At 31.5% G+C, this 19,574-nt stretch overlaps 3 protein-coding genes across 3 annotated transcripts; all 3 read right to left on the reverse strand.

Moving 5' to 3' along the window:
- Positions 1 to 5,267: 5,267 nt before the first annotated feature.
- LOC123198985 (FRIGIDA-like protein 3) lies at positions 5,268 to 7,990 on the reverse strand. Its single transcript, XM_044613784.1, has 4 exons — positions 7,865 to 7,990; positions 5,980 to 6,050; positions 5,481 to 5,656; positions 5,268 to 5,393 (listed from the first exon to the last, which is right to left on the reverse strand). Exons 2-4 carry the CDS (start codon positions 5,984 to 5,986, stop codon positions 5,268 to 5,270), a joined length of 309 nt encoding a protein of 102 aa, XP_044469719.1. The 5' UTR covers positions 5,987 to 6,050; positions 7,865 to 7,990.
- A 2,080-nt stretch (positions 7,991 to 10,070) lies between these two features.
- Positions 10,071 to 13,943, reverse strand: LOC123198986 (disease resistance protein RPP2B-like). The gene is made up of 4 exons (XM_044613786.1): positions 13,720 to 13,943; positions 13,076 to 13,468; positions 11,936 to 12,976; positions 10,071 to 10,535 (listed from the first exon to the last, which is right to left on the reverse strand). The coding sequence occupies exons 1-4, from the start codon at positions 13,840 to 13,842 to the stop codon at positions 10,071 to 10,073; spliced, it is 2,022 nt and encodes a 673-aa protein (XP_044469721.1). The 5' UTR covers positions 13,843 to 13,943.
- Positions 13,944 to 13,946: 3 nt separating this feature from the next.
- On the reverse strand, positions 13,947 to 16,059 carry LOC123198987 (disease resistance protein RPV1-like; the record flags this gene model as incomplete). Its single annotated transcript, XM_044613787.1, has 2 exons — positions 15,376 to 16,059; positions 13,947 to 14,799 (listed from the first exon to the last, which is right to left on the reverse strand). Coding segments are annotated over exons 1-2 (1,377 nt in total), but the record flags the coding sequence as incomplete, so codon positions are not given.
- Positions 16,060 to 19,574: the final 3,515 nt, after the last annotated feature.

Consider the following 19,574-nt stretch of genomic DNA (forward strand, 5'->3'; position numbering starts at 1 on the left):
CATGGATTCCCTTCACATCATCAACGATCAGTATAAATTGTCATTATAATTATGAATTAACAGACCCATCTTCTCAGCGAGAAGGACTATTTCCCACCCAACTTTTGATGCGTTCTTAAAATGTCACCCACGGCAGATGGAAAATCAATTTTCTCACCCATCGAATTCACAACAATTCTAGATTAGATCGGATCATTTGTCTCGGTGTGTTAATGAGACAAATGTCTCTTCTATTGAAAAACACTTGATGATCTAACTTCTTTTGTATGTCAAATCACTGTAAGAAAAATAGAGGTAGAAAAGGTTTGTGGAATTTGTTTGGTTGGGGGGCATCCAACTGATATGCTCCCAATGCTTTAAGAGGACTACTTTGAACAAGCAAATGTAGTAGGTGGATTTCCAAGACAATTGCAGCGAAATTATAATCATTATTCGAATACCTACAACCTAGGTTGGAGGGACCTCCTAATCTCCGTCATGGGAATACACATGCAAATCATCCTTCGAACAACTTTCAACCATACTAGCAGCCTTACATTCCTAGGCAACAACAATCAGCTCAAAATTTTGATTCAAGCACTTCTCTTGAAGACATTGTTAAAACTTTCAACCATCATTCGAACAACTTTCAACCATACTAGCAGCCTTACATTCCTAGGCAACAACAATCAGCTCAAAATTTTAATTCAAACACTTCTCTTGAGGACATTGTTAAAACTTTGGCTACTAACAGTGTGTAATTTCAGTAGGAAACGAGAACTAGCATTTAAAGTTTAGAAAATCAAATGAGTCAAATGGTTGTTGCAATCAGTTGGCTAGAGGCATAGAATTCAAGCAAGTTGCCATCCCAAATTGTAGTGAACCCAAAAGAGAATGCTAGTGCAATAGTGTTGAAGAGTGGAAAAGAGTTAGAGATGTTGAGTAAGACACTCCCTGCACCAACGCAACAAGTAGAAAACAGAGGTGAAGTGGCGGTAGAAAATAATTCTCCAGACAGGAATGCAGTGGCAGTTAAATCTCCTTCTCCCAATGAATATAAACTTGTTCCTTGTTTTCCTGAAACTTTAAATCAGAAGTATAAATGCAATGTGGATTTATATGAAATCTTTCAAAAATGCAAAGTCAATATCCTACTTTTTAATGCAATCAAACAAGTGCCTCATTATGCTAAATTTTTTAAGGAGTTGTATACAGTTAAAAGGAAGCAATGGTTAAAAAGGTATGAAAGAATAAGGATAGGAGAGAATGTTTCAGCCAGAATTTAGAAAAGTCTTCCAAAAAAATGTAAAGACCTAGATATGTTTTACATCTCTTGTATAATAGGTGACACTAGAATTAAAAAGGTCATGTTAGATTTAGGAGCATCTATTAAAGTAATGTCATATTCCATATATTTTGCTCTTAATCTTAAACCTTTAGAAAAAGCTGGTATAGTTATTCAGTTCGCTGATAAATCGAATGCATATCCTAAGGGGTTGATTGAAGATGTTCTTGCCTAGATTAATGATAAACTTATTTTTTTTGTTGACTTTATGTTCTTGACATGGAAAATAATGACTAATTGACACCTATTTTGTTAGGAAGACCCTTTTTGAAAACAACCAAAACTAAAATTAATGTTCATAAAGGCACATGACCATGGAGTTTGATGGTGAAGCTGTTCAATTCAATATTTATGATGTGATGAAATATCCTGATGTTGATTTTCCTATTTATTTAGTTGATTTAATTGATTCTCTAGCGCAAGATGTTTTTGAACTTGATGGTGAAGATGAGTTGGAAGTGGCCAACTGAGAGCATCTTTTGAAAGAAAATGATGAGCTTAAATTAAATTATGATCTTCAAAATACAGTGGCAAAAATGAATGAGTTCATGGAGTTGAAAAATTCAAGTAATGTGTCTTATAATGAGCTACCAACACTTAACAAAACACTTGTACCTTTTATATTGTAAGCACCAATGTTGGAACTGAAACCTCTTCCAGATCACCTCAAATACGTATATCTTGGAGATGCAGAGACCTTACCAGTGATCATTTCTAGTAAATTAAATGAGGAGCAAGAAGAAAAATTGGTGCAAATTCTGAAAAGGCATAAAATAGCTATAGGATGGACCATAATTGATATTGAAGGAATCAGCCCTTCTACCTGTATGCATCAAATTCTACTTAAAAAGGACCTAGACCAATTCGGCAGCCATAAAAGAGGTTGAACCTGTCGATGATGAAAGTAGTAAAGAAGGAAATTTTGAAATTGCTTCAAGCCAAAGTAATTTATCCAATTTTTGACAGTGAATGGATCAGCCTTGTTTAAGTTGTATCGAAGAAAACTAGCATCACAGTGGTAAAAAATCAAAATAATGAATTAGTAACCACCCAAGTTCAAAATGGGTGGCGGGTTTGTAAAGATTACAAAAAATAAAATACTGTAACCCGTGAAGATCATTTTCTATTACAATTTATTGATCAGATGTTGGAAAGGCTAGCTGGCTAAGCTTACTACTGTTTTCTAGATGGCTTTTTAGGTTATTTTCAGATTACAATTGCTCTGAAAGATCAAGAAAAGACGACTTTCACATGCCCATTTGGAACCTTTGCATATAGGCGAATATCATTTGGAGCCTGTAACACGCCAGCCACTTTTCAAAGATGTATGATCAATATGTTTTCAAATTACATTGAACACATTATAGAAATTTTCATGGATGATTTTACTATTCATAGAGATTCATTCGATAACTGTTTGCATAATCTAGCACTTATTTTGCAAAGATGCATTGAAGCTAACCCTATTTTAAATTTTGAAAAATGTCATTTTATGGTTGAGCAAGGCATAGTTTTGGGGCATGTAGTTTCAACTAGGGTTATAGAGGTAGATAAGACTAAAATTGATATTATTTAATCTTTGCCTTACCCTACTAGTATATAGGAAGTTCGTTCTTTCCTTGGCTATGTAAGTTTTTATCGATGCTTTATTAAAAATTTTTCACATATTGCATTGCCATTGTGCAAGTTGCTACAAAAAGATATGGCTTTCGAGTTTGATGAAAGGTGTAAGAATGCATTTGACAAGTTAAAGCAGCTACTGATCTCGACACCAATTATCTAGCCACCTGATTGGAGTCTTCCATTTGAGATAATGTATGATGTGAGTGATCATCTTGTGGTTGTATGCTCTGTAAATGCTGATTGCTCTGACAGTCTGATTTGTTCCTTATGCTTTTCAGCTATTTTAGTTGATTTGGAAGTAAATGCTTGAGCTTAATATGATATCCATTTCCCCTTTCATTTTGAAGGAAACTGCATTTTTTCTGTTTTTGACTGTAACCTAATTGAATACTACAGCTGCAGAGGGCCTTCGGACATAGCTCTTTTTCACCACTGAGAAGACAAGGTTAGCTCATATCTTTCTATTTTTGTGCTTCGTCTGTTCTTATCTAAATCTGCTTCTTTATTTCACGCCCTTCTTCAATTCTAATTGTCACATTGTTTCTGAGAATATGAGGAAGCCAGGAAATATTGCAAACACGGTAAGAACTTGAAAAACAATACCCATTTAGGGGGTTTTAGGTTCTTGTTCTTATAACTTTATTTGCAAGTAATAAGTTGATTAGCTTGCTTCGATTAGTTAAAGTCTGTACTTTCTGTTCCAGAAGATGGAATGCGTATTACAATTCTGGGTTTGAAAATAAACCTTTCCCTCAAGAGACAAAGAATGATTTCGTCCCTAATCCTGATACACCTGGTCGCCATTATGATTTGCAGGAGTCAAAGAAGTCTATGGAACAATGTTCAGAGGTAAAGCTTGGTAAGTTTTCAGATATTAAATGTTTACTAACAGAAAAAACTGTTCCTGTTGCTGTAAAACATTCTTTGTATTACTATTGAAAACTGCCCTTTATATCAATCTCATTCTCTTCAATTTTTTTAAAGAGCATAAATTTGCTGTTTCAACCACAAAAAAGTGTACTTTATGAAAATCATTGAAGTTGATGTGTGTGTGTGTGTATACATATATATATATATATAAAGATTTTCGACAAAAATGGGAATCTTTAAATTTGTTTATCACAATGAAAAGAAAATTAAAAAAAAAAACTCTATGAATAATAATTTTTCAGTATATTAATGGCAAATTGCTCGTTAAGTATAAAATAATTGGCCTCTTATCAACCACTAAACATAAATAACTCCAAATTGACAACATAATTAATTATGTTAAACACTGATTTGTCTAAATCGATGCTTGATTTAACTATTTCAAAAATGGAATCCCAAAGAATTTTCGACTCTGCTCTAAATCAATTAAACATTATGTTAACATTGTGATCCAGTCATGACACCGAGCCATAAGAATGTGACAACATTAATTTTTATTTGTAAATATATATATATATATATATATATATATATATATATATATATTAATCATATGATTTTGTGATTTTTGTTTCATTAGGAAATTGTTAACTAATTAATTAGCTGAGAGTGAGATGGGCATTTGTCACAGAAGAGTGAGGAAACCATTTTAGTTTCGCTGTGATTAGAACACTAATTAAGTTTGTACTATATTTGTTAATCCATTATTAGCAAGGTGATTGGTAGATCATCAATTCAATTAGGAGTAGTTTTCGGTAATAAAGTTATATTTGCTTCATAATTTTAATTAAAAATTAACTATTAGGTCATATACAAGACGGAGGGCATATGTGCAGCTAATTTTGTTAAATGGTGCAGAGCGATTCAAGTGAGAGTAAAATGGTGCAGATCAAGACGTAGAGAAAAACATTTGGAGAGTCAGCTGTGAGACTCTTGAGAATATTTAAAAAAAATAAAATTTATCTTATATGACAATGGCACATATTTTATAAGAAGAGAGGAATAAGGAATAAATTCTCTGCATATCTACAGAAGTTGCATTCAAATCTTGCATTTGATAACTACATAAATGGCTGGTGTGAAGACTGCACCGTAAGAAGTTACATTAACTCTATCATCTTGGGGATAAAACATAATCTTCCATCATTTGGTCTTCATAATCATGAGCGTTTGGACCAGTCTGAGGATATCTCTCAGGTATTCCTATATATGCTTCCCGGTCGGAGAAGTTACATTTCGCTGGTAAGTGCAACTTTCATTTCGATGGTAAGTGCACGATTCGTTAAGTAAATTATAAAACACATCAGAAAAGAGGCAGAACATTCCTACCGGGAGCTGCCTTGCCACTGTGAGAACGAAATCCACAGTATCCTCAGTTTGCTCTTTGTTTCTAGCACTTCTTATCAGATACCCTTTGCTGAAGTGGATCAAGAGGATAGTCAGCTTCAAGCCCGTACTCTTTGACACCACTAACTACTGCTTTCAAAGCAGCAAGTTCCTGTGCATTTACATCAATCTGTACTGAAAAGGAAATTCTCATTCAGCATTTAGTTACAAAGGAATTTCCAAGCATCACTCATTATGCTTTAGTATGAAAATTAACCTGTGCACTAGTAGCTCCACCCGAACTCACGCCCTTTCCCTGTGAGTTTCTCCTTGAATTCTTTAAGTATGTCTTCAAGTGGGGAAAAGGAGGAAAGCTTTCAGTAAGCTGCAAGGCATCAATGAAATGTACGGCATTGATTTGTTTCCCACTGTTAACCAACGACTCAACAACCCCTGCACAGAGAGTGAGGCTAGATGATTAGAAAATTTCTCATCAAATTATTTCTCCAAGCTATGCCAAGCAGCAAGGGATATAATACCTATCTGTAATAACACCAAATTAATTACTAGTTAATTGCAAGCTTACACCAAATTAATTACTAGTTAATTTCTTTCTACATAGCATATACAGAAAGTTAGCGAGTAGTTCAGAAGGCAACATTAACTAAATGCATTAGCCATCGTTTTACCATATGAAAGAGGGACATGGGGACATAAAGGGAATCTTATCAACCAGTTCTGACCTAATATAATGAGCTCATGGACTTCGTACTTACAACACATTTTCTCTAAGAAGACAATCTTCAGGTTTCAATGATGCAGCAATTTGTGAATCACATACAGTAGTCTGTAAAATACAATGCATATTTCCATCAATAATAGCATAGCCTCATGCTATTTCTACATGTGACAAATTGAAAGACAAAAGATCATTTTAAATAGATTATGAGTTTGGATCACTGTAAAACCATTCTCTTAAAAAAAAATGAAAAATAAAAATCCTAATCATGTGAAGTTTATTAATATGTGGAGTTATATACAAAATCTTGATAAACCAATTAAAACATACAGGACATCTTTCACGCTTAAAATATAAATTATATATTTGAAACAAAAGGGAAATAATTTAGAAATAACCATAGGCAACAATTAAAAGATACGTTACAACAATGTTTAGCATGTAAAACATCAAAAAAATATATATATTATTATAGATAAAAGAGTTAAATAAACATGAGAAGTCATTGAAAAGAGTTGAAAGAAGGTTTGCAAGTTAAAATCTCACTAAATAAATAAATTAAATTCAATGTTTGAGTCCAGTTACTGTGATACCCTTAGGCAAATCCCACATCGACAAAGCATGGGAGAGATGCTGGGTCTATCTGTACTCTGTCTATGTATCCCACATTGGTTAGTGGTGGGAGAATTTGACTGGTTAAATAGCCTATGAGCTCCTTAAACTGTTAAGACGTGTTTTGAGTTGCAAAGCTCAAAAACAAAACCATGATAGACTGTGTGTCCAAAGTGGACAATATCTTGACAGTGGGCCGGGTTATTGGATCAAGGATATTACAAATGGTATCAGAGCGGCTTCGTGTGTCCTCTTGAACGATGGTGGGGCAAACCTCAGCGTGGACGCTGAGTCCCATAAGGGGGGTGTATGTGATATCCTTAGGCAAATCTCATATCGACAAAGCACGAGAGAGATGCTGGTTCTATCTGTACTCTGTCTATGTATCCCACATTGGTTAGTGGTGGGAGAATTTGACTGGTTAAATAGTCTGTGAGCTTCTTAAACTATTAAGACGTGTTTTGGGTTACAAAGCCCAAAAACAAAACCATGATGGACTGTGTGTCCAAAGTAGACAATATCTTGACAGTGGGCCGGGTTATTGGACCAGGGATGTTACAGTTACCATGTAGCAGAAATATTTAGGCAGCCACATTTTTTGCGGGCATAACTATGAGACAGATGTTTACAAGTTACTAGTATGTGTTAAGGCCATAAAAACCATAGAAAATAGGGTTTCTGATCTGATTGAACAACCTCAGCCTCAAACCCTTTTGATTCAAATAAACAGCCAAAGGAAATGACCTCTCCTTAGCAGTCAGACCAATCTAACTCGGAAAATTTTAAGTTCTTAATAGTCTTGTAATGATACAGCAACTCACAAAACGAAATCAATTAAATTATCATTGAGCCAACCTTCTAGAAACTCTACAAAAGATTCATTACTTTTAAAGCCAAACCATTATAAAAAATTATGATGTTTTTCATTTGCCTTACTTTAGGTTATATTTTAACTTAACACTAGTGATCCCTATAATTGTTCCTTGCCAGGCATTGATTTTACTAGGCCTATTCATATAGCAACCAAATTCATTCATTCACTTATCCTCAAGGCTTTAAAAATGGGTCAGATTGAGCAAATTTATGTACTAAAAATTTGGAATTTTGCAGAACGGAATCAAGACTAACAAGAACCAAAAACCAATCAAAACTACAAAATAAATAAAGAATTAATAAGGCACTATAGAGTTTTATATATATGTATATCACATGCATTAATATGATGTGTTTATGAAAAGGAAATTAGTTCTGAATTGAATTTAACTCAATGATAAATTAATCTATGAAATAAAACCTTTTTTAAGACATACCTGCACAGAGGGTCTGAATGAGCAAAGACCATGTTTGCTATGGATATATATCATCAAGAACCATAGCATCCCCGCCAGTATCCATCCCACCGTCCCACTGCTTGAACTCCTCTCAGCATACTGTCTCTTGTAAAAACATTAACCCCCGGTTCCAGTCAATTAAATTAAAAATAACCTGATGCCTGCCGCACTGCTCAGAAGTAGCACAGGGGACTTAGGCAATAGTACTTCCAGAGAACATACTTTCAACACCAAATCACCACAAATTCAAACAAAAATTCACTTTGAAACAAGAGATAAAGGAAAAATCTACATAAAGAGACAAAAAAAAAATTCAAACCTGTTGAGAAGTAAATCGTCGTAGAGTTGAATATGTGCGCTAGGGTGCGAAATGAATGTGAATCTCTATATATTAGGAGGATTTACTCTTGGACAGGTTCAAGCCTATACTCTTGGACACAACTAACTACAGCTTTCAAAGCAGCAAGTTCCTGTGAATTTATATCATTCTGCATTGAAAAGAAAATTCTCATTTAGCATTTAGTTACAAAGGAATTTCCAAGCATCACTCACTCATTGTGCTTTAGTATGAAAATTAACCTGTGCACTAGTATCTCCACCCGGACTCACACCCTTTCCCTGCGAGTTTCTCCTGCAATTCTTTAAGTATGTCTTGAAGAGGGGAACAGGGGGAAAGCTTTCAGTAAGCTGGAAGGCATGAATGAAATGTACGGCATCAATTTGTTTCCCGCTGTTAACCGAGGACTCAACAACTTCTGCACGAGACTGAGGCTAGATGATTAGCAAATTTCACATCAAATTATTTCTCCAAGTTATACCAAGCAGCAATGGCTATAACACCTAATTAATTACTAGTTAATAGCAAGCTTACAGCAGTATCAAAGAGCAACCAATACTCCTTCATAGCCTAGAGAACCAAATAGCTGCAAAACATATCTGTAACCATATAACACCTAATTAAATAGTAGTTAGTAACATAATCCAATTCCAGGCAAGAAAATCCAGAGAATATTAAAATGACAGTCAAGGGAATTTGTGTCCACACGCCTAGTTGTCAGCCTGAGATAAAGCCAACCTGAAAACACACTGAATAACATTTTGAAAGAGAGGCACTTCAGCATTCTGTAATAGAGAACTACAGAGCATAGACCACGAATGTCAATTGCAGAGAGTTAGCCAAATAGTTCAGGAAGCTTTACCTTGAAACTATTAAACTACTATGCAGTAAGCCACATCATCTATAAAGAATACCATAGGAAAAAGTCCCAAGATTAGGCATATCGTGAAGATTAGGCAAACAAGAAGCCGTAGAAATGGAGTAAATTTCCTCTGGAAGCAGTACCTGCTTTAGTAAATTTGCACAACCATCAGCCATCCCTTTACCACATGAGAAAGGGACATGGGGACATAAAGGGGATCTTATCAACATGTTCTGACCTAATATTATAAGCTCAGGGATTTTGTACTTACATTACCTTTTCTATAACAACATTTCAACCTTCAAGTTTCAATCGCTTAGGAGATCTTTCATCAATCTCATAAATCCGTCTGGAAAATACAATGAATTTTTCCATCAGTAATGACAATAATACCAATAACAACATACTCTTATGTAATTTCTACATATGAAAAATTGAGTGACACAATACCATTTTCCATAGACTATGGGTTGATATCACTGTATAATCATTCTCTCTAAAATAAAAAGAATAAAAATCTTAATCATGTGAAATTTATTGATAGGCGGAGTTATGAACAAAGTCCAAATAAACCAATTTAAAAATGTAAGACGTGTTTCATGCTTAACTTATAAAACGCATATTTGAAATGAAAAGGAAGTAATTTAGAAATAACAAGAGGAAACAATTAAAGGATAGGTTACAAAAAATAAAATAAAGGATACCTTGCAAAATGTTTATTGTTATAAAAACTAAACAAAAAACAGGGTCTGGGAAAAATATATGCGTAATGTTTATATTTTTTCGATATTTTATTTAATTCAACTTACAGTTCTTATAACAACTGTCGCTTGTATATTTTTTATTGGGGAAACCATCTATCTAAAATTTGAAACGTGTGATATTAACCGCAACAATATAGACCACACTTCAATCAGTCATTAATAAAGCAATTTATAGAACTCAATCTCATATCTTCGTCCATTCTTGCATCTTTTCTCCAGTCATCATTTTTCTGATACAATAAAGTCACTCCACATTTTTTCATTGGGCTTCGAACCATACCATTCTTTAGTTGCATGTTCAACGAAGAACTCAACACCACCCTGGCTATTCAAATTAAGTGGAGGAAATTTCCCAGGCATCTTAATGCAATTATAAGTTATGAATATATGATCAGATTCAATAATGTTATCACCTTCAGGAGACCCAAGCCAAAATTTTAATGAGTCTGTTAACGCATTACGGGAAATAATCTCTCCATTAATAATCAGGCGAAATCCAACTCGAAAATTTCTAAATTTTTGATAGTGTAATGATACAACAACACACAAAGCGAAACCAAATAAGTTATCATTAACCCAATCTTCTGGAAACTTTATAAAAGATCCATTACTTTTGATATCAAACCACTTTGGAATTTCGCATCCAGGGTAATAAATGCTCGCCCATTGCCAAAAAGGAGCGATATTCTGCATGTACAACAGTAGTCCATTTAATACTATATATTTTAATAACATGTCATAAGAAACTCTAAATTCCATAAATTAGTAGTCTGAGTAAGATCTTCAGATAGAAAATATTTTAATTAAGGAATTATCAACTTTGTCTTAGATTAAGACAATATAGTATTTCATTATATCAAATAAAAATAATTAAATATATTAATTATTTAGTTAACAATGGTAAATATATATGTATAAGAATATTATATAATAAGAAAGCTATATTTTAAATGTAATTCTGTATAATATAATTTAAAGTTAAGATATGATGAGAATATAAATTTAATAGCATGTTGAGAATAAAAGTATGAGAACTACAAATTGGTAGATCTGTTTAGAATTGTGAGACTATTATGGTGTTAGAATAGTTTTCATAAATTGATGGACATGTTTTATGTTTCTCGAAACAAATGGTGGTTTTTGGTTAATAATGTAAAATGGTGAGTTTCAAACAAAATAGACCGTTCCATAATAAGGGATAGCAAGTTATAAAAAAAGTAGAAGTTTCACTTAGACTTTCAATTCTCTTTCCTATTCTTTATTTTTTGTTTTCTCTTTCATCAAAACCTACATTCTTCTTTCATCAAATTTCTTCAATGTTTGTTCTGGATAGTTTAATTCAATATAATCTTCAATTAATCCTTAATGCAAAATCACTCTATCATAAGATGATAGACTATGTATGTGCCCAATACTATACTCAATATTGAGTATATATATTTTTATTGTTTTGTAATTACCCTTACAAATATTTCTCCCTTAAAATTTTTATATACACAAGAAGTAAATTAATCCCTTCTTGAGATTATATTGAATTAAATTATCCACTAGTTTCATAACTCAGTATTATTAGGTGTGTGTTACCCGAAAAATTCCATCAAGATAATGAAAATAAAGGAAGTTATGTTTAAGGGAAGATGTTTAGAATAAAGGTGACTCAACTAATGAAGTTATGTTTAAGGGAAGATGCTGAAGATAAAGGGAGTTATAAATTCCCTTTAAATTATTAAGTGTATTATTATAAAATTTGAGTTTAATTATTATACATTATATAAAATAGTCCTACCGTATAGTATTCAATCTAATATAATTTTAAAAACTTACTGCAATCCAATACAACGTTCCAAATGCTCCTAAAAAATCACAAATAGGCAAGACACTATAAGGGTAGGGCTATTGTTAAGTTTATAAAAATTAAAATTTTAATCCACACCTCTTTTACTTTTAAAATGAAATATGTATATTCATATTTAATTTTTAAGTCTTTTGAATGGCATATTAAAAGTTATAAAGTTTGAAGATTCAGAATTTATAGAAAATGAATTGGCATCATAGGAAAACAGAAAAAGTGATAGAGATAGACTTACTTTGAGGTGATACAATTGTCGAGAGAGATGGTCTGCTGCACTTCTCTCAATATTCAACAAGAGAGCATCTGTCATCTCTAATTTTAATTTGAGACAATTAGCGAAGTCGATTATGTCAATAAAAGAATCCACACGTAGGAATAAACTTGATATTGATTCAAGAGATACGCAATCCTCTGCACAAATTTGTCGTAGACTGCTTGGAAGCTTCGGTAAGTATTTAAGCCTCTGGCAATTGCTTAAATAAAGCCCTTCCAGTTTAGACAGGTCTTTGATGCTCTCTGGTAGTGTCTCCAAATTGTTTTGGGCTATATCTAAATATTCCAGTGAGAGTAATTGGCCAATATTGCTCGGTAACACTTCGATGCAACAATCAATCAGGCATAGCGCTCTCATTCTTTGGAAGACAGATAAATCGACGAGTGGGATACTTGATTGCTTCTGCATCTTACATCTTGTCAAAGATAATGTCTCCAGGTTGATCAAACTTGTCATAAATGTTGGTATTTCTGCAAAAGAAATTTCCTCCAGTTCCAGTACCTCCAAAGATTGTAAATTTCCCATGTCATTAGGCAATCTATCAAGTTTGGAACAACTTGAGAGATACAGACATTTAAGAGATTTCAACTCACGAATGTTATCTGGTAATCTCTCAAGCCTTGAACATTTTCTAATAATCAAATTTACTAGTCTAAATAAATGCCCTATTGATGGGAATTCTTTAATAGCAATTCTATCTAGGTATAAATTTTCAACTTTATTAGGGAGATATGGAACTTTTTTGAGATTTGAGCAACCAGAGAGATAAACTTCTCGAAGAGATTGGAAACTATCATTAATTGGAAGATTATTAAAGCTTCTGCATCCTCGTAGATTGAGGATAACAAGTTTATGGAGATTATGGATAGATGAGAAACTGTCAAACAAATTTGTACAATCTTCAAGAATCAAACTTTCAAGATTTGGCATAAGTGACAAATCCAGTATTCTGTGTAGATGCTTAGAGTCACTGAGGTCAATATGTTTCAAATTAACAAGAATCTGTCAAAAAAAGAAAAAATAATAAAATTAAACAAAGTAAAGCTAGAAACATAACTAATTTACAAAAAATTACAATTTAGAGGATACGAAAAAAAAAACAATATAAAAGTTAACAAATACCTGGTTACTAGTCCAAAGTTTTTTAACTTTGCTATTAGGCATGTAAAGTGCAACAAGGTTCTTTGGATTAAAATTTGAAGGCAATGATTTGGCAGGATATCCAAGAAAGTAAAAGTGTCTTGTCTCATAGAAATAAAACTTAAGTTTCTCAAAACCATGCACCTTCTTTCCATAATTGGAGTTTTCTCTTTTCAAGAATCTCAAGATATGGCACAATGCAGAGGAATCAGATTCAGGCACCTTCTTTCCATGTTTAGACCCATAAAATTTCAAGAATCGTAGGTTTTGCATGTTGTTAAAAGCTTCAGGATTTAAATGCACCTCTTCTACTTTAGACATATCCAAGCATATGCTTCGAATTGCTCTAGTTCCCTGGTAATCACAAGCATATTGGTGAAAAGTCAATTTGAAATTGCTTAATTACATCAATTCTTAGGTAATTTACTCTCAAATATATTTCTTTTCAGAAAATGTAAATAAAAAATTTAATAGATGTGTCATTACTGCCATATACCAAATAATTTAATTCCCAATGATAACTGAAAATAAATATTTTGCTAGCAAATATTTTATTATAATTTATGTATAAAGTAGAAATAAAAAATTAGTATTTTGACTCTTACCGTATTATTCTTCAATACTGAAAATATATCTTCATGATCCCACAACTGACTACGTTCGCCAGGATTATGAATTGATTCTTGCCGAACAATTTCCCTACCCATTTCTTCAAGTAAATCATGCATTGTTATAGTGTCATATGACGTAGTTATGAGAGACCTTTCAATGAGAACATTTATATAAATATGAGCGTTTAAGTCATGAGTATTCAAGATTGCTTCTAGAAGATCTCTTTTATACCTTTACAGAAACATGCAATATCCAAAAATACACGCTTCTGTTTATCATCTAATCCTTCGTAACTTATTTTTAGTACCTTTTGGACATCCACATGAGGACTTGTTCTCATGTTTTCTAGTGCACTTTCCCATTCTCTCTTCGTCCTAGTGAATAGAAAGGAACCTAAAACTTCAAGAGCTAAAGGAAGACCCTCAACATAATCTAGTACTCTAAATGATAGCTCGATATAATCTTCTGTTGGAGGGTTTCCTTTAAAGGCATGTAAGGCAAAAAGTTGAAAAGCATTATGAGGAGATAACTTTGTCATCTCATGAATGTGATCCACTTCACAATTTCTTAGCACGTGTTTATCCCTCGACGTTATAATGATTTGACTGTACGAATCCAAGCCATCAAAAACTGTCATTAAACATTGCATTTGATTTAAATTCGTTACATCATCAAACACAATAAGAACTTTTTTTCTGCTAATAAGACTTCTTCTTGTGAAGGCAAATCTATGATTGGGATGTTCATCCCCTAAAACTACAGAACTCAGTTTTTGGTATAAGTCATTTAATCCCCTGCTTTTTTCTGATTCTTCTCTAATATTCGAAATGAAGTAAGATTCTTCAAACTGTTTAGAGATTTTTTTAAATATAGCACTAGCAAGAGTAGTTTTTCCTATGCCCCCGATGCCCCAAATTCCTAGCTTGCAAACACCTTTTGAACATAATAAATTTTCAATCTCTTCAATTGATGACTCTAGTCCAACTTGCTTCTTGGTAAGAATAAATGAGGAGTTGTAATCCAATTTCCTCCATATATCATTGACAATATCTTTTACCAATGCTGCCTCATTCCTAAAAATAAAAAATAAATAATTAAATAATATGATACTAAAATTGAATGACTGAATAAAGAAATATAACATAATTTTAGTTCTTGTCTGTTTCTTTTGACTCTTCATTGAATAAAAATTTTTAAAACGTAAGATTGGCATGATGAAGAACTGCGTCATGACATGAACTAAACTTTATTTCTCAGTGGCACAAAATTTTGGATTCAAATATAATTTGATCATCACTTTCCATGTCCTAAAAACTTGTAAAACTTATCAATGCTAAAATTCAATTCAATTCTTGAAATAATCAGTAAGTATGTATTCAATGGTATATCATATTTCTATGAAGACACAACAAGAACCCAACCCAAATTAGCATAGTATAAAATATAATGTCAAACTTCCAATTGATTATTATTTTGACCATCTGAATCTGTCCCCAGTAAATCTGGAAAAGATAATAAAAACAGAAAATATAAGGAACTGCTGCATGTAAGATTATTCCATAAAAATTGATAATTTGTAGCTTCAAAGTTCTAACCAAAAAAAAAAAAGATTATTACATAAAAACATTGACAAAAAAATTTACAGTTACCTAGAGTTCTTTGAATCATAACCAGATAGGTTGGCTGCATCCCTCAAAGCAGTTCTCCATCTCTGCAACATCTCTGAATCATCCATAAAACGCTTTTCTAGCTCAGCAAATGCTTTCCCAAAATCCCCAGTTTGATTCCTGACATCAGATGGATCTACTTGATAGAAGACTGGTATTACGATCTGATCATACGTGTTCTTACATTTAACAATCTCTTCAAGTTCTCTGAGACACCATCTTGAGGAAGCATACCCTTTAGAAAAAATGATAACCGAGATCTTTGAATGTTCAATTGCCTTCAAGAGAGATATAGAAATTTCTTCTCCTCTAACAAGGCTATCATCAATGAAAGTTTTAATCTTTTTTTGACAAAAGGCTTCATAAAGATGGCTGGTAATGTTTTGTCGGGTGTCCACACCACAGAAACTAAGGAAAACTTCATACTCTATTTTAGGAGTAATGGATGATGATGAAGAAGAAGAAGAGGAAGCCATTAAGTGCAAGTGAAGAGAGGCACTTCGCATAGACAAAGAAGGTTAAACTAAAACATCACCTAATTGAGCAATTGAACTATATTCCACAATATCTAAGTCTTTTTCATCTCTTCTTCCAGGAAGATGGCCTGCTTTTTTCTTCTTTGCCTTATCTGTTTTCTCAGAAGATGCCCTGCCTTTCGTCTATTTGACTTGGACTTTTTGCCCCATGAAAATTAGGCTGCCTTGTGATTTCTACTTGTATTTTATTTTCAAGGAAGCTGTCTTCCCTTTTTCTAATTTATTATTTATCGGCCAAAATGATTATTTTAAAATATTAGTATATAATTATATATTATTTTATTTTTAATTTAAAATTATTTAATTATATAATAATATATTATTGTTGGAACATAATTTTGCACTCATTACTTATATATATAATTTTATTAATATTAAATATTAAAATATTTTACTATTTTCACCGATTAAGTTAAGACTATTAGTTTAGACTAGCAGTTTAACAGGTCCATCAAAATCGCCATTGCAGTCAAGTCATGGCCACTGTGGGAACTTCCCCAATACCTAACCAGGGACACCTCCCTTTTGGCCGACAGCCACAGGATTTCTTGTAGGATTCTCTTTGTATTTTTTCTTCCAGAGAAATTAGAAAATTAAATATGAAAATGGCAACATTAAATTCCCTCCATTTCTAATTTTGCTGCTCTCAGCAGTTGAAAATTTGATTTCGTTTTAATATTTTTGGTGGGAATTAGTCTGCATGAATTAATTTTTTCTTTTGCTTTGTCTGGATTTGGAAAATGATTGTTTTAACTTTTCATTAAAATTACAAAATTGTTATCAACACTTAATATAAATGTGAAACTATTAATATATTGTAAACAATTTAAAATTTTATTACTTAAGACTCTTACAAAATATTAAAATTTTAACTAATTTTAAAATATTACATTTTTATTTTTGAAACTATTTAAAAGCATATTAAAATTTTAAATTTTCAAAAACACTCTTGAACTTTTGCTCAAATTAAAAAAAAAAAAAAACCTTACAATTTTTAATAACACCTCTAATATTTTAAAAAATTACAATTTATCTCATAAACTTATGAAAAGGGGAAATAGAAAAAATAACTGAAAAATAAAAATAAAAATGAATAAGAGGGGAAGTTAAAAATAGAAAGATCAGGGGAAAATATATTATATATAATGATATTATTGCTCTTTTATTTAGTAGAATTCTCTAACAAAAATAGATATTGGTGAGAATTTGAATTTTTGTAATTTAAAATATGAAAATATATCATTTTAACAAACCCTGGATGGGAATTTATGGTCTGTATTTATATAGTTATGGCTCATCATGTTCTTAGAATATTTTGCATATTCACACTACAAAAAGTCTTTATCAAGAATTCAACAATTTCATGTTTGATCTAATGAATATGTTTGTTAGATTAGAAAAACATTAAGGATAACAAAACCTAGATAGATCTAACTATCACTTTTTTTTTTTTGAAAGATCAAAAATTTTGTATTAAAATAATTAAACTTGTTATCCCAAAAATAATATTTAAAAAGTTATATTTAACTCAATAATTAGAAATTTTGGATAATCAAAATTTTCTACTGAATGACTCTTTAAAAAAGCATAATTCAGATTATTGGGGTACGATAAAGTTTACAAAATATTGAAGATGCACTGTCTTCCCTCTTTTTCACATTCACATGGACTTTTTGACTCGTGAACATTACGCTACCTTTTGATTTCTGCATGCATCTTATTCACATGGACTGTTGGGCATTGACTATGAATAAGTATGTATGAACAAGAACTCGATAGAAACAAACCACGCTTGCTTTTGTGTTGTGGAATTTTAAAGTAACATTTTCGTTCCCTACGATTTGTTCTTTACAAGGATTAAAATGAAGCTAAAAGGGAATATACTTTTTATCAAAGAAATTTACAAGACTAAAGTATTTGTGTCAAACCTTTATGATGGAATTGCCATTTTCCATCATTATGAGTTATTGGTTTAAAAAACAAAATGTTCTAATTATACCCTTTTCAACTTTTAAAAAGTGATTGAGGCCTTGTCTTGTTTTAAGAGTTCAAGACCCAAATGCTGGATGACACAAGTGTGATGGAAACTGATATAGTTTTAGAAAATAATAAAATTATAAATACTCGTTTTAAATATATAAATAGATATATACTTATTATATATTATTAAATAATTGAATAATTTTAAATTAAAAATAAAATAATATCTAATCATCTGATGATACATTATATATCATATGTATTTATTTATATATACAAAAGTGGACATACATAATATTGCTATTTAAAAAAAATATATTTTGAAAAAAATGATCAATCTCTTTTCATATTAAAAGAACAATCCGTAAAGGTCGGAAGTCGTCAACTGAGTTTTTTTTTTTAGTGGGGATTTAAAATTGAAGCATTTAAGGGAGAAATAACAGTACTTTTCCTAAAACTTAGGGTGAAAATATTTACTCTAAAAACTTTGGGTGAATAAATACTAATATCTTCGATCATGACGTGATTTAGGTAATAGCCAAAAGATTTCTCACCTAAATTCATTGAAATAACAAATTTCCACGATTTAAATTTTAGAAGTAAGATTCCTAACATTTACAAAAATTAAGGGTAGCCATGTTGATGGAGAACTTTAAAATTAATAATTTTATTTTTTAAAAATTGGTTAAAATGTAATATTTTAAAATTAGTTATATTTTAATCTTTTATAAGTTTGAATAGTAAAATACACTAGATAAAAATATAGTAGTAAATTGATATTTATATTAATTATTAATGGTAACATTGTAATTTTAATAAAAAAGTAGAGAATAATGTTATTTATACATATTTTTATACACAATTTTAGTACATAAATTATGTTTTATTATGTTATGTATACATATTTTTAATAAAACTATGAGTCATATATATAATTAATGTGTTATTATGTGATTGGATGATTTTAAATTAAAGATAAAATAACACTCAATTATATCATTCATATACATAAATTATATACTAAAAATATGTACATATAATATTACTATTTTATATTCAAATGTAATTCAAGCAATGCAAAATTTTGCCATTCTTTTAATCAAATAAGAGGTTATACAGTATTTCGGTTCATTCCTTTTCTCTCTATAAACTTAAATTCCTTTTTTGCTCTTCAATTGACCACTGTTTTCATTTTTTCACCAAATTTTAGTGTCATTACCCTTTCTAATAAACAGAGTACTCTGTTTTTACAACCATTTGTTTCATCTTTAACACCTTGCTTTTGGCACTTTCAGCTAGACGCTTTCTGGCTGAACAGAGCAAGCACTTATGAATGAGTTCACAATTTGGATTGTTTTACTGATATGAATGACGTTGCAGATTGTTTGAATGACGCGGATGTTGAAGAAATCGTGAAAGAAGGGCAAAACAGTTGGTTGAATGGAGTTGAAATATGCAAAATATTTGAAAACCATGAAAAGCTTCGAAATACTTGCTTCTCAACCACAACCAAGGTCTCCAAGTATTGTTTCATCTGGGATTTTATTTTTCTAACCTTTTTATGGATGGAATTTGGCTAGGTTACATTAAGTACAGGTGGCTCTTTTTTTGTCATTAAGCTGCAGAGGCTTTGAGAGTTTAGGAAGAATGACCACATGTAAGTTG

The sequence above is a fragment of the Mangifera indica genome, chromosome 16 (assembly GCF_011075055.1).
Source record: "Mangifera indica cultivar Alphonso chromosome 16, CATAS_Mindica_2.1, whole genome shotgun sequence".
NCBI classification, from domain to species: Eukaryota; Viridiplantae; Streptophyta; class Magnoliopsida; order Sapindales; family Anacardiaceae; genus Mangifera; species Mangifera indica.